At 38.3% G+C, this 14,118-nt stretch overlaps 1 protein-coding gene across 1 annotated transcript in view; it reads left to right on the plus strand.

Moving 5' to 3' along the window:
- Nucleotides 1-14,118, plus strand: part of CDK14 (cyclin dependent kinase 14) — a 254,406-nt gene that overhangs the window by 10,861 nt on the left and 229,427 nt on the right. The window contains exon 2 of the mRNA XM_059818538.1: nucleotides 3,359-3,604. Within this exon, the coding sequence (XP_059674521.1) occupies nucleotides 3,374-3,604 (231 nt within the window). The 5' untranslated portion in view covers nucleotides 3,359-3,373. The remainder of the gene's footprint in view (nucleotides 1-3,358; nucleotides 3,605-14,118) is intronic.

A 14,118-nucleotide genomic window follows, 5' to 3' on the forward strand; every position in this document is an offset into this window, starting at 1 on the left:
GTACGCAAAAAGAAAGCTGGAAATAAGAGGGTGGGTTAGGCTTCTCCTGACTACCAGCAAGGAACCACCAGGTGGTAGACAGTGGTTTGCAGGTGTAAGAGCTTCTGATGGTAAGTATTTGCTATTATCATTTGAGAGGCTGAAATTTGTAAGAATCATTTTTGTTATGCAGTAGAAAGGAAAAATGATACTTAAAAGGCTGAATTACCGCAATAGAAAAATTCAAACCTGCACTGTTCCTAAAAGCAAACTGGTCATGCTGGTGAAATCTAAGATCATTTGTATGCACAGGAAGATCTCCAAAATATGTTATGCATCAGTCTCTTTCAGTACGCTGTTGCTTTTTTGCACGATAACTCATTATAGAATAAATTCCACCATTAGCTGGAGTACAGGAATGGCAGGTCAGCATGCCCTCTGCCCAGGGGCAAAAGCGAGGCTATTGTGGTAGCTTAGCTCTTGCTGATGGAGGGAAACCTGAAATTACCAATGAGTTTACTGCAACCTTAAGCTGTGTAATTTTGAAGTTATAGCCAGTGCTCAGTACTGACGTTTTAGACCTGCTCCTTTCAAATTTCACAGAGTAGAGTTTCAGCGTGAAGTTGGACATGGCCTATCACTTACAAGGTAAAACATCCGCTTAAATATTGTTTCTCTTCAGAGTTTTATAGGCAGGGTAGATGGATTGGAAATGTGTACCCTTCAACAACAGCATAAGCTCAGGTCCGTTGGCTTCACAGTGCGCTATGGTCAGCGGTCACTTGGAGAGGATGTTTTATTTCTGCTAGGGAACTATTGATAAAGGTGAGAGAGAAGTGACGAATGCAACCCCCTTGCCAGTGCTGGCAGGAGAAGTGCTGCAGTTGCAGAGCAGTCAGAGGAGCGCGGGGAGCGGCCTCTGCTTTTGCACTTCTCTGCAGTTTTCAGTCTTTTCCACTAGTGATGCTGGCATTCAGCCTGTGCCTCCACTGAGGTGTTTGACTTCTGAGCGGGGGGCTGGTTTGTGTACGTCTTGGTTTTAGTCATTTGCAAGTTTGAAGTTGACTATTTGGAAGATGATTGCGGGGATTTTTATCCTACTCCAGATTCAGTCAAGTGACCTGAAGGTTAAAGTGTCTCCCATCAATATTAAATTCCAAACTATTACTGCTTCCAGTAGAGACGATCAATAGTAACAGATGTCTTGCCTTTTTTTTTTTTTTTAATGCAATGCTTACTTGGCCCACATTAGAGCTAGACATGGAGATTTTCCAGTGGAAAAAGAAACTAGAAGCAGCACTCATGGCATTATTATCTATAATATGTTTACAGCTGTGGATTCCAAACATTTTAACTGGCTACAGGTGGCCTTTGGTAATCTGAAAGGAAGGCAAGTACAGCTTTGGAACCTTTCCTCCCTATCTTCTGCCCCTGGTTTCTAGATCATAGGATTTCATAGGCTGAGAAATACTTACTGATTTATTTGCATCCATGTCAATTAAGCAAAATGGAAGCACTGCTGGTTTAATAGTAATTTCAGTTTACTTTATGTTAGAACATCTTTGTTGGTAGCAAGCATTGCAAGAACGTGGATCTGGAGAGGACGATGGGAAGTATGTGGGTGCATGTCTGTGCATATAAGTTGTTTTAGGGAAAAGAAGCTGATTAATTTTACAAGAAGGCTAATTAAAAATTCTTTGTCCAGCAGCTCTTTATCTTTTCTCTCTGAAGTAATAGACCAAAATTACATAATTGCCTTAATTTTGGCCTGAGAGGGAATTATCATTCGGAATGAAGGGGGGCTGTTCCTTTTCTCAGTTAAAACTTGGTTAAGTTTTAGTCTCCGAGAAACCACTTTAATGAGAAGAAATGTGAACCCTTGTAAAGGCTGGTTTGTAGTGGTAGTAATGCCCTTCATTAGAGTTGACCTGGTGTATGATCGTTTGGCCAGATGGCACTGTGCAGGAAATGTACTTTAAATTTTTAATGTACAAAAGAAATCTTTGATCTACTGTTACAGTGGATCATCAAAACCACAAAACATAAAAACCACAAGGTATAGTCACCTAGTATTTCTATAAACAATTGAAATAAGTTGGGTTTCAAGGCACAGAATTCCTCTGGGGAAATGGCAAAGAATAATTTATTGGAGAAGTTTGTATTGGAGACACATTGGGTTATGGGGGAAGAGTCCTGATTAAATGGTAGCAGTAACTATTTCTTTTTATTTTTTTCATGTTAACTGTTTTATGACAGCAAGTTTTCAAAAATGCGTAGATTGTAGGTGCTTGAATGGAACATTATGCTTCTTTAATTGTATGTATGTGAACAGTATGGTTGCCTGCAAATTAACACTGTCTATCCTTAAATACTTGCAAATATCATGGAAAAAGCTCATTGTAGGTTCTTTTGGTTTGCCTTATGATTTAGGGAACGTCTTGGGTCTGCTTGCATCACACTTCATAACTTTTCCTGGTAACCTGAAAACTAAAATTATTTCTTTTCTTCCCAAGTAAAAGTAGAGTCTCTTATGGGTGAAAACAGAAGCTGAGGCCTCAAATAAAATCCCCCACCAACTGTGTCATTTAAAAAAATGTCTTGTACATTGGAATGTATTAAAATGAAAACCATAAACGTACATGACTGGAGTGTCTAAACTCACTGTTCTGCTCATTTAGTTCTTTTGAACTAGCAATAGCATATTTTGGTAGCTCAAGCAGCAAGTTGCAGTCTTCGGGGCTTCGCAGAGTCATATTTCACAGTAACAAAGAATTGAACTTCTGTGCTTTAGTGTGCCATTAAGCTGCAGTCTCACGTTTCAGTGCCTGGGAATTGATTTACTGATTTTATTTTCTGAGACATGTGGTGATAATAATAATAACACTGTATAAGCATTATTTAAAAATACAATAATATACTGGTATTGGATCTTTGGCAGGCCAGCACCGAAGTGCACACACAAACTACCATCATTTATTTAAGTTTAGCTTCATCCAATTTTAAACAAATGGAAATCAATACCGCTTGCAGATACCGGGGGCTAGATTGGAGAAAGAAGTGAAGTGGCATTGTTGCTAAGAACACATTGTACAAGAAAACACAAATGTATGAATTTTATGTATGTTCCTCTTTTATCTTTATTTTTCAGGATCTTTTAGTATACTGTACAAAGATAGGCTTTTTATTGTTATGACTGTGGTACGTGTCCCCTATGTAAAATGCACCCCCATGTAAAATGCATGTGTTGTTTGTAATTTTCATATAGAAATAGAAAATGAATGCTCATGAAGTCCAATGCCTTTTTTGATGCTAGCTGATGTATGGATTGTCACGGACTTTAAGCCTGTTAGAGTCAATGAATGCTGTTTTTTCCTTTCAGATATGTGTCACAAAGATGTCTACACGGAATTGCCAGGGAATGGATTCAGTGATCAAACCTCTGGATACAATTCCTGAGGATAAAAAAGTCCGGGTTCAGAGGACACAGAGTAGTTTTGATCCATTTGAGAAACCAGCTAATCAAGTGAAGAGGGTTCATTCGGAGAACAACGCTTGCATTAACTTCAAAACTTCATCTGCAGGGAAGGAATCACCTAAAGTCAGGCGGCACTCCAGCCCCAGCTCTGTAAGTGCACAGTCCTAACACCTGCGCGTGTACCAGATGGTGGAATTGATAACACCAGATAAATGTTTTCTTGCTTAAGGAGGAATTGATTACTTGGAAACAAAACAAAAAGCTCATGGCTGCTATTAAAGATGATTCCCATATATATCCGTAGTGTTATGTATAAAATAGAATAAGAAAACAGAACTTGAAAAAGAATATATTTTTAAATTCCTCTCAGATAGTAGCTAGGGTGTCTTATGGGATTTCTAAAGCATTTTCCTCTCCTGATCCTGGTATGGCATTACAGCTGCTATAATGTTTATGTTGCAAATTTTGCAGAGGGTTGCTTATTTGTGAAGAGGAATTCTTTCCCATGAAGTGTAGGAAACCACATTAATTGCCTTTTTGATTTTTAGATTTAGGTTTTACAGAAACAGATCAGATTTGACAGATTTTGTTTACATTTTAAAATTCTCTTTTTAAAATCAAGTAGTAAAAATAACATTTTTTTCCATGTCAGAAACTGTGTGTGTGAGAGAGAGGAGAGGAACAACTGACAAGGGTTTGGCAACACATCATCATTGTTGTTTTATTCTCAAGCATTTTGAAAGAAAGAAACTAGATAAATAAAATGTCATATCTTTCATGAATAATGCCAGAACAGAGTTCCCCCAAAAGACGTTCAAAATTATTGAAAAACTATTTCTGTTATGCTTTGGCAGGAAAAATCCATAATAATGTGACCTTTGAGTTGAAGACTACAAATCTAAGCAGAATGCATGTAACACTTCAAATCTTAGTTGGCGTGAAATAATTTAAAAGGTTGATTGCCTCTTCTTTTTTCTTTTCTTTCTTTTTTGTTTTGCTCTATCTTCTGGACATCTTCTGTCCTCCCTACAGAAGTTTGACCGAATCCTGTGAGACTTCTTAGAAGAAATGACAGAGATTCATTTTCTATAGATGAGCTTTGTTTAACCCATGTGAATTTAACAGATAAGATGCCATGCCTCCAGGGGACTGTCCTTTTTAAAAAAGGTTACATTTTGGCAGAAATAAATTTGCTTTTTCATCATTGCCTGGCATTATATAGCTGCTGCCAAAGATGTCTCAGGCGTGTTCCAGATGAGTCCATAACAAGGAGTTCTTACCATAAAACTTTTACAGTGGTTAAGAATGTATGGAACAGTTTCCACTGTGTTTACTTGTGCTTGATGCCTGATTATTGTTTGGCACCACAACTATTAATTTAAATGACTTTTTTTGAAAGTCTTTTAAGGTCCTTAAGTTGTTTTGTGGTCTGAACTCATTCCCTATCTTTGCTGTTCTTGTCTTGTTCCTTTTAGAAATTATTACTAATTTCTGTTAATGCTTTATGTACTTCTTTTCTATTAAAACTGAAGGGTTTTATTTGCTTTGCTTCCAGAATTTTGAAGCAGACTTTTTTGGAAAGTGTGTTATTGGCATCTTGTTCTTTTCCAGAGGGGTGGTACACTACTGTGTCCATGCAGTCTCCTATGATCCCAGTATTTTCTTATGTAAATGATGTTAATGCTTCCCCTACTAGTATGCTGCTGGTTAGAGCCCTAGCTAAACATATGCTTTTGGTATGCTGACTCACACAGACTTGCTGTGGACGTCTCATGTGTTAGAGTAGGTGCATAGGAATTTCCTAAAATGCAGTTCTCATTTTCTCAACTTCCTGTAATTCTCCCTGATTTTTATAGCTCTGTTCGGTGAACTCAGTTCTTCCTTCTGCTTGGAGGCATTGTTAGTCATTTTTGACTCTTCCTCACAAGGGGTGATCCAAAGAGCACCTGGCAAGGAATAACTTGTGGAATAATATCAGCATTCGTGTCAATGAACAGGGAAGAGCAGAACTTCACAGCAAAAGGTGGTATTAGCCCTCTGCTGATAGCAGGTCACACCAGGTCCTGCCTGCCAGACCTAAGTTCAAACATCTAAGGCAGAGATACGATCAAGCTGCTCCCCTTCCCCCAGAGCCTGAACATGTTGCCTCAGGCAGGAGATGTTCTGATGCACATTTCATTGAGCATATGTCTGTGTGGTTAGTTGCAGGAATTTGTCATTCTCTGGTTTTGAATTACACTTGAATTGACAAAGGGTTTTGGGTTTCATTTTTTCTAGTCCTGATGTTGTATACCAGATGCCCTTACAACTACTTCTTCTGATCATTACTTCTTTTTCTTCCATGTCAGAGGACTGCTACATATTCTCTCTTATTGAGTTATAACTTGATTCTCTGGAAATTCTTCTGCTGTATAGATTATACCACTCTGAACGGACATTTCAGTTTCTGTGAATGTTCTTAAGCATGCTATGCCCTCTGGGTCGTACTAGCTACAGTTGTGTAGTTGTGTTTCAGTTTTGGCTCTGCTTTCTGTAAGCTTTAGTTAAAGATACTCTGATAGATGTATGCTATCTTCAATTTGCACTTTCTACGCTTGATTAGTAGAGGAACCGAATTAGAGATAGGCTTCCATTTAGCCTCTTCCCTTTCATTGTTTGAAGTCCTCTGTAGCCATCAGGTGGGGAAGTGATGTCTTACAAAAGGTACACGGCTGAGGCTTGCAGTCTCCGTATCACTGCTTCTGCTCAGATGAAAGTCCTTTATTTGTCTCAGAAATGACATTTTTCAAGACGTGACCTGAAAGACCTTTTTTATAATGCCCTGGGGCATTAGCTTCTGTTTTGATCAGTTTCAGAAGCTTTATCAGCTCTCTGGCAGGTATCAGCTTTGGTGTTTGGTGAATAATACTCCACAGGTGGCATGTTACCCATTTTGTGTTTTCCGTACCTTCAAAACGCTCTGCACCTTGTGATGAGAAAGATGACACACACGGAGGTTTGGGGAAGCTGGAACTTCCATGTCCCTGCCCACAGATTGTCCCTTGGAAAATAAATCACTTGCTCCTGAACATGAAGTAATTTTCTGCAGTTAATGTCATACCTTCTTGCAACTCGGTAGAAATCCTGTGTTGTTAATTAGTGCAGAAGCATACAGACAGAAGGTAGCACGTTATTTTTTTGTTCTTGTAAGACAAACTTAATTTTTACACTTAGAGTCTTTCCACCTGACATTTACACACTCATTATGTAAAACAGTCACATTGCAGTACATTTTCTTCCCCTGTTCTTTTAAACATAAGAAAACATCTATGCGTGTGATTTCCAAACTGTTTGAGCTGATTGAAACTGGATGTTATGGAATGAAATTTCCAGCAGAACAGACTTATCCTTTTATCATATCAGAATAATAGATAATATTCACCTTGGAGGTAGTAAAGTAGCTGTTCATCTACCTGTGCATCACCTGTCCGCCACTGTTAGAAGAAGGGAATTTGGCTAGACAGACCTTTGCTCTGATCCAGTGCAACACAATATATATGTACATAACGTATATACATACACATAATGTGTATGTACATAGGTGTGTACATATCCATCTATCTATCTATCTATCTATCTTCTATCTGTCTTTATCTATCTAAGAGTCTTTTGCTTACCAAGGGACAAACTTGCTTTTCTTTTCTCCCTAACTGAATAAAGCATAAAAATACAAAATGAACTGGGCAAAATAACAAAAGCACAACTCAAAAACAAACACATGCCACTCTTCCCAAAATAACACTGGCTTTGGAAGATGATTTGACTCTAATTCTCTGAAAGTTGTATTTGAGGTCCATGCTCTTTAGGCATATGGCCTTATTTGTTTTTCTCCAGTGCAACGTGAAGTTTTATTGTATTCAGTATACATATTTTATACACTAAAATAGTACTTTTGAACAGTATGTAAATAGAGTATTGCAAGTTTTATAAGCTAGCCATCTGGTCGATATTTAGTTATGTGGTGATACACATCAGTTTGCTCTCTTTGAATGGCTTAAGATCCATGGCAATGAATTAAAATGTCATGCTAAAGTATATGTACTACCTTTCAGTTAAAAACTAAATGCAGCAAAACACTAATATTCTACCAACTCACATAAATGTAAAAAATTAATTCAGATAAAAATAATTGGATAAGCAATGCTTTACCGCATTTACTCTGTACTCTTTTGGGGAGAGCAGCCTCTCTTCTGTTTTTGTAACTTCTATTAATTTTCACTCCTGTTATATGGAACTTTCCTCCAAAAAAGTGCAAGGAAAAAGCATGAACTGATCTTATTAACACGTTGTAAATCAGCTGTACGAGGAATCTAACTTCAAAGCAGACGCTAAAGTCAGAATTCTGTCTAAAAGTTAGGCATCCTTTCTGTCAGCCTAAATACTTTGTGTGCTGTTCTTGCCTGTCTTCCTCTTCAGATGTATGAAACCTTCTCCAGTTTTAGGAGCCTATTAATGACAAGGGTAACTGCATCCTTCCTGGTTGATACTTTTTATTGAGGTAAGATAATTTCAAAGTTCAGTGTAGAGAGCCGATTTTTCTTGTCTGGCACAAGGGAAGCTTTAAGAATTGTTAACCTGGGGGATACTCTTTAGATGATAAGGCAGATAAAATGTGGCAATTGGTCCAACTCCTTTGGTTTAGTAGCCTGTAGAACAAGTAAACAGCTTTAAAAACTGCATCCAGGCCTTTCACGGAGAGCTCCATGGTCGCTCCTGCTCAGGTTGCTCGTAATTTATGGCTGCGTGTTAAAGGGTTAGAAAGATGTCAGCAACAGGATGGGATCAGATAGTGGTACAGCTCAGACTAATGCTTGGTTTGGATTCTTGAACAACTTTGTATCCCTTGAACATTACCCTAGAAAACAATCCAACTTGCAAGGTTTAGAAAAAGAAAGAAAAAAGTGTGATCAAACTGACCTGTTATTGTACATAGGATAAAACCTTAAGAAAGGGGACTAGTTACTGTGAAACTTGCATATGGATTTGTAAAAGGAGCTTTATCATTGTGTTAAGGAACACAAAATATAGATCGGTTAAAAAAAAATAAAATCTTCGGTTCTTGTGATTTAATCTCACTTAGGCCTCTTGGCCTACCTTTTACTTTCAAGTTTTCCTAGTAATGAATTTATTTCTTTGGAGGCATGTAACAAAACAGATCTTTAGTTTTGATTTTCAATAATTTACAGTGGTACTGTGAGCATAGTATTCTTCTCTTGAGGATAGTTTTATATTGAAGTTTAATATTCTGCAGTTTACAAAAAAAAAAGTCTATTTAAAACTTAGGCTCGGGAGTGTGCTGGTTAAGTGTGACACTCACAAGCTGTTTTACGGTTATGAAAAATGCATGAGAACATAACCCACACAGCTTCTATAAGAATAGTCAGGTGATTTTCAGTGTAATTTTCCATTAAAACTTTCTTTACTACATTGATTTTGAAAATTTCCGAGAAAGAGAGGTGGCAAGGTAGTGCTAGGACTCAGACTGCAAGATCTTGTATTAAACCTGTTATCCCTCTTACAGTCTATATCAATGAAATGGTGATTTGAAATGACCTGGCCAGAAAAGACAGTTTCCTCTCATTTCTTTTTCTCTCTGTTACTTTTAATACTCTCATGTCACTTTGAAATGCTAGCTGCTTTTATTTCTGTATTGAACATTTTGGCATGCTTTTTCTATCCTTGTTACTATCATCTGTATTTCCTTAACCAGAGGGGAAAAAATATCTAATTTTGGTTACTGTAGGCCGTGCTGCTAAGGATGCTCACTCCCCATGCTCAGTGGTGCTCTTAGATTAATCTTGCACTGGGAAAAATATAGGCTAATAATAGGAAAACTACCTTAATGGAAACTATTTTCAAGGAAAGTGAAGCATAAAGGCAAACAAGTAAAACTCCTGGTGGGTTTCCTGAAGGGAAGGACGTGCACCGTTCTGTGCTCCAGTTGCCAATGTCCTCTTTGGGATAACACAATCCACCACAATCTGTGCTGACTTTCACAGTGACTTGGGACTATATTCAATTCTTCAAAGGCATGAGGACCTTTACTCCCTTCTGTCTTAGTAATTCATCTATCTTTCCCATTTGAATTCTCCAGAAGATTTCTCCCTAGCATGAAAATTCATTTTTCAGTGACTTTCCAGTAGTACCGATTTCTCGCTGACTGGTTGTTTACCGCCTATTTAACTTTTTGCCCATTAAATAATTCAATCTTGGTCACATGTGCACCTGTGTTTTATCTTTTTCTTTGCTTTGAAAGTTCTTTTTTTATAGCAAATACAAAGCTCTAACACTGAGCAACAGGCTTCTTTACACCTAAGGAGTCCCGCTGATGTTCAATATATACAAGTCCATGTTGCCATAGGGAGGAGATCTCCCTTTGGCTTATATCCAACAAATCATGATAAAGTTTTCATAGAAAAGTTTTGAAGGCTTTAATTAACTAAAAAAATATTACGAATTCAGTAAATAACCAGTTTTCAGGCATGGCAAAGATTGTCCTTTTATCACAGTCATGTTATGTCGTGACATATTTTGGTCAACAGCCAGCTGAATATGAGCCAGCAGTGTGCCCAGGTGGCCAAGAAGGCCAACGGCATCCTGGCCTGTATCAGAAACAGTGTGGCCAGCAGGAGTAGGGAGGTGATCGTGCCCCTGTACTTGGTGCTGGTGAGGCCGCACCTCGAATACTGTGTTCAGTTTTGGGCCCCTCACTGCAAGAAGGACATTGAGGTGCTGGAGCGTGTCCAGAGAAGGGCGACGAAGCTGGTGAGGGGTCTGGAGCACAAGTCTTATGAGGAGCGGCTGAGGGAACTGGGGTTGTTCAGTCTGGAGAAGAGGAGGCTGAGGGGAGACCTCATCGCTCTCTACAATTACCTGAAAGGAGGTTGCAGAGAGGTGGGTGTTGGCCTCTTCTCCCAAGTGACAGGACAAGAGGAAACGGCCTCAAGTTGTGCCAGGGGAGGTTTAGGTTGGATATTAGGAAAAATTTCTTCACTGAAAGGGTTATCAAGCATTGGAACGGGCTGCCCAGGGAGATGGTTGAGTCACCATCCCTGGAGGTATTTAAAAGGTGAGACGTTTAGGGACATGGTTTAGTGGTGGACTTGGCAGTGTTAGGTTTACAGTTGGAGTCAATGATCTTAAATATCTTTTCCAAGCTAAACAATTCTATAATTCTATGTTGGTGTTTTAGAGGGTTAAAAAGCAGTAAGGAGGAGTAAGAAGAAAGGAAAGTTAATAGTGGTAGAAGTATTGTTATGTTAGATCTTCAAAAAGCAGCTTTGAGCAAACATTTATCAAAATACGTGCATTCAGCTAAAATTAGCTGAAATTAGGCTAAATACTCTTTTCTGTTGAGAAATCTTGTCTGGGTCAAATTGGAGGATTGCACCAGCTTTCTAAAGTGTAGGGGAACTTCTTGCGAGTCTGCTGCTTGTGAGATATGTCAGTGGCTGATGCAACCACCATACATCTGATGTGCTCTGGATATGTCTCACTCAATATGTGTATTTCAGTCAACCACATCCTAGGCAGAATATGGGACTCTTGTGACTCAACAAACACAAATCTTTGTTTATATGTATTCCCATATATTTTACCAGAAGGAATGAAACACTTTAAAAGAAGAAATTGTACTTAAAGGTGGATTTTCTATATTTGATTTTAATATTAGCATTTGTTAAAAAAATTGTTACCATAATCTTGCTGTAACAAGGCATATTTTTTTAAACAGAAATGGTTGAAAAAGATAAACTAATGTGGAGAAATCTGAATAACAAAATCCATGGCCATGAAGCTGAAAAAATAACTATATGAAAGGGGGAGTGCAATAATAAAAAATTTCAGCAGTCACATGGAACTTCAGATTATTTAGATCCTTTCCACAGCCCTTTATTTAGATCCCTTTAAGCTTAAAACTCAAGTTTTGGAAAGTTATTTTTGCATTATCTCAGTCTGTCTTTGCCTCCTTTATAATCCAGAAAAAAAAAGGAAAGCTAAGAATTGTCTGAACTTCTTACCTTTGTAAGCAATTTGTAATTTTAAGTTTGAATTAATATCTGAGGCTTTATTTTAAAAAAAATTTGAGAAAATGTTGGGGAAATAGTAAGTTTGTTCCTTCATTTTCTAAAGTAATTGGATGTGCTAAGTGAGATCTGTCTTGGTGTTTCAGTAAGAAATGTCATGCAAATTAGTTTGCGAAGTCTTCTGCTGCCTCAGAATTTATTTAAAATTTTTTTGGTAAATTCCTCAGAAGTGCTTTTCTACACCAGTTACCTTCAAAAAATGTAAGCCTTTTAAGATTACAAATGCAAGGAAAAATAATGTCTGTTTTTACAAAGGGAGATCTAATAGTGTGAGAACATGGGCAATCCCATCTAGTAATCCAGCTGGAATAGAGCTGAGCTCCACTGCGGAGATGCTGTAACCAGGAAGGAGGAGGATATCAGCCATGTGTTTTTACTGCATATGGGACAGGCGGTGGCTGACAGGTTGGGTTTCTGGTTGGTTTCTGGTTGTTTCTGGTCTGCTCTTACCTAGCATGAGCAGGCACCGGACAAGTGATTTGGGCTGCTTGGGGAGGGTGGCAGGTCGTTCTTGCTGCTGCAGAGCTGAGCCCTGGGGCACTGCGTGGGGTTGCCCCTGAGGACAAGACAGTCAAAACCAGCACCTCTTTCGTATGATCAGGAGTGAACTCCCCTCCTGGCTCTGCCAATGCCAGCTTTTAGCATTTTGCCCATCCTCAGTGAGGATGCAGCAGCTTCCAGGAGGAGAATGAGTCAAAAGGCATGACCTTAAATGCATGCTTCTGGCAGCTGGGGTGTAGAAATGAGTTTGAGGTTGTAGGAATAATTACTGTTGATGATTTACTGTGTGGTAATGGATTAAAGGCATCCTGTTTCCTATCAAGATCTTAAGGCATTACAAGTTGTTGTGACCTTTATATTATGGTTTCCAGCGGTATAAAATAAAAGTAAGTCTCAGTGTGAAAATAAGAATGGATGTGAAACACATGAATAAACCACGTCCTTTTTCTTCCTGTCTATATGAGGAAACCAACAGTGAACTATTCACTGTTAACTGGGGCAGCATTTCCATTCCAAAGCTACTCACTGTGTGTTCACTGCAGCCTGCAATTTGGGAGATACTTTGCTATCCCTCTTCATTATATGGGAGACACTTAAACATCTAAACATTTTTTTTCTCTAGTTTTGTAATGTTGCATTAGTCCATAATTGGATACTTAAATGAGAAGGCTACTTGAATAAATAGTCACCTCTATTAGTGACATCTGTAATAAAACTGTGATTAAAAAAATATTTATTTCTAACCAGGCAGAATGCCTTTATAGGCACAGATTGGGAGCCGAGAACATTACTGCCTTATCTATAATGAAGTGGTCCAAAAAATGTAACAGGAAAAAGATCTGAGAGTTCCCATGTGACATATTTTCCTCAGTTTATTCATATTTAGGAATTGGATAGCAAAATAATAGGTTGTTCTGTGTATTGGAGGGAGATGAAAGGGCTCAATTTTGCAAACATATATGTGTATATCCTGATACCATTGAATAGAAAGCTGGGATGTTGGTCTCAAAAAAGGGCATATATGCCAAAATGCCAGAATCACAGCTTAGGACAAATGTAGAATAGTTGAGTAAATAGAATCTTTTTTTATTTTCTGCCTAATGGTAAAATGGGAGTAGTGGAGAGCTATGAGGTACCAAGTAATTTTACCTGGGATGCTCTTGTCTGTTTAAATAGAAGTAATTTCTAGGCTCAGTTGATATAAAACTTTTGACCATGGTTTTAAAGAAATTGACACACAAATGTGTCCTGTACTGTAATGTTTGTCTCCTTTCAAAAAACTGAAACTTGAGTATATTTTGTAAATCAGGCATAAGATCCTAAATGAGTATACACTGTGTGCAGCTGTGCATGGCTTAGAGTCTTCCAGTTGGTTTCAACCCTAAACATGCTGGATTTGCTTGGCTGCTTTTCTTTGTAGTGTTATAACCAGAGTACTAACAAATCAGTCCCTGTATGTGATTTGAGCATCAGTACTGACCCTCCAAAGTTTCTGCTCTATATTCTTTTGGTTGGTTTAGGTACAGGACATCTGAGCACTGCCGTCTAAAATATATGTAGATAATGCGGAAGGCACCTGCAGGTCAGTTTTTTGCAATGCCCTTTTGGTCTTGGAGGAAAAACAAAAAACCCTTTCCTTCCAGACAACTGGAAAATGGGGACATTTGGGAAAATGGGATGCACTTCAAAAAACTCAACCATTTTCCAAGAACTTCACTGGAAAGTTTTCATGTCAGGTGAATTTCTGTTTTTGCAGCATTGTGGTGTTCTCTATTAGGACTGTGTAAAAGTGGGGCAAGTACCAGTCTGTCGCAAAGGCCAGCTGAGCTATCTGGTGCTTTGAGCAAGAATCATTGATTAGCTTGGTTCAGTTTTAGACCCCTCACTTAGGCTGTAGATATTGAGGCTACAGGACTTTATTCAACAATGCTGCATATACATGCCATTAGAAGTATGGTGTGATTATATCCACTGTAAACATAATTCAGAATCAAGATACTCTCATTGAAGATGCTTTCCTGTAGTATTTTGACCACTATC

Source organism: Gavia stellata, chromosome 6 (genome assembly GCF_030936135.1).
Source record: "Gavia stellata isolate bGavSte3 chromosome 6, bGavSte3.hap2, whole genome shotgun sequence".
In the NCBI taxonomy this organism is placed as follows: domain Eukaryota; kingdom Metazoa; phylum Chordata; class Aves; order Gaviiformes; family Gaviidae; genus Gavia; species Gavia stellata.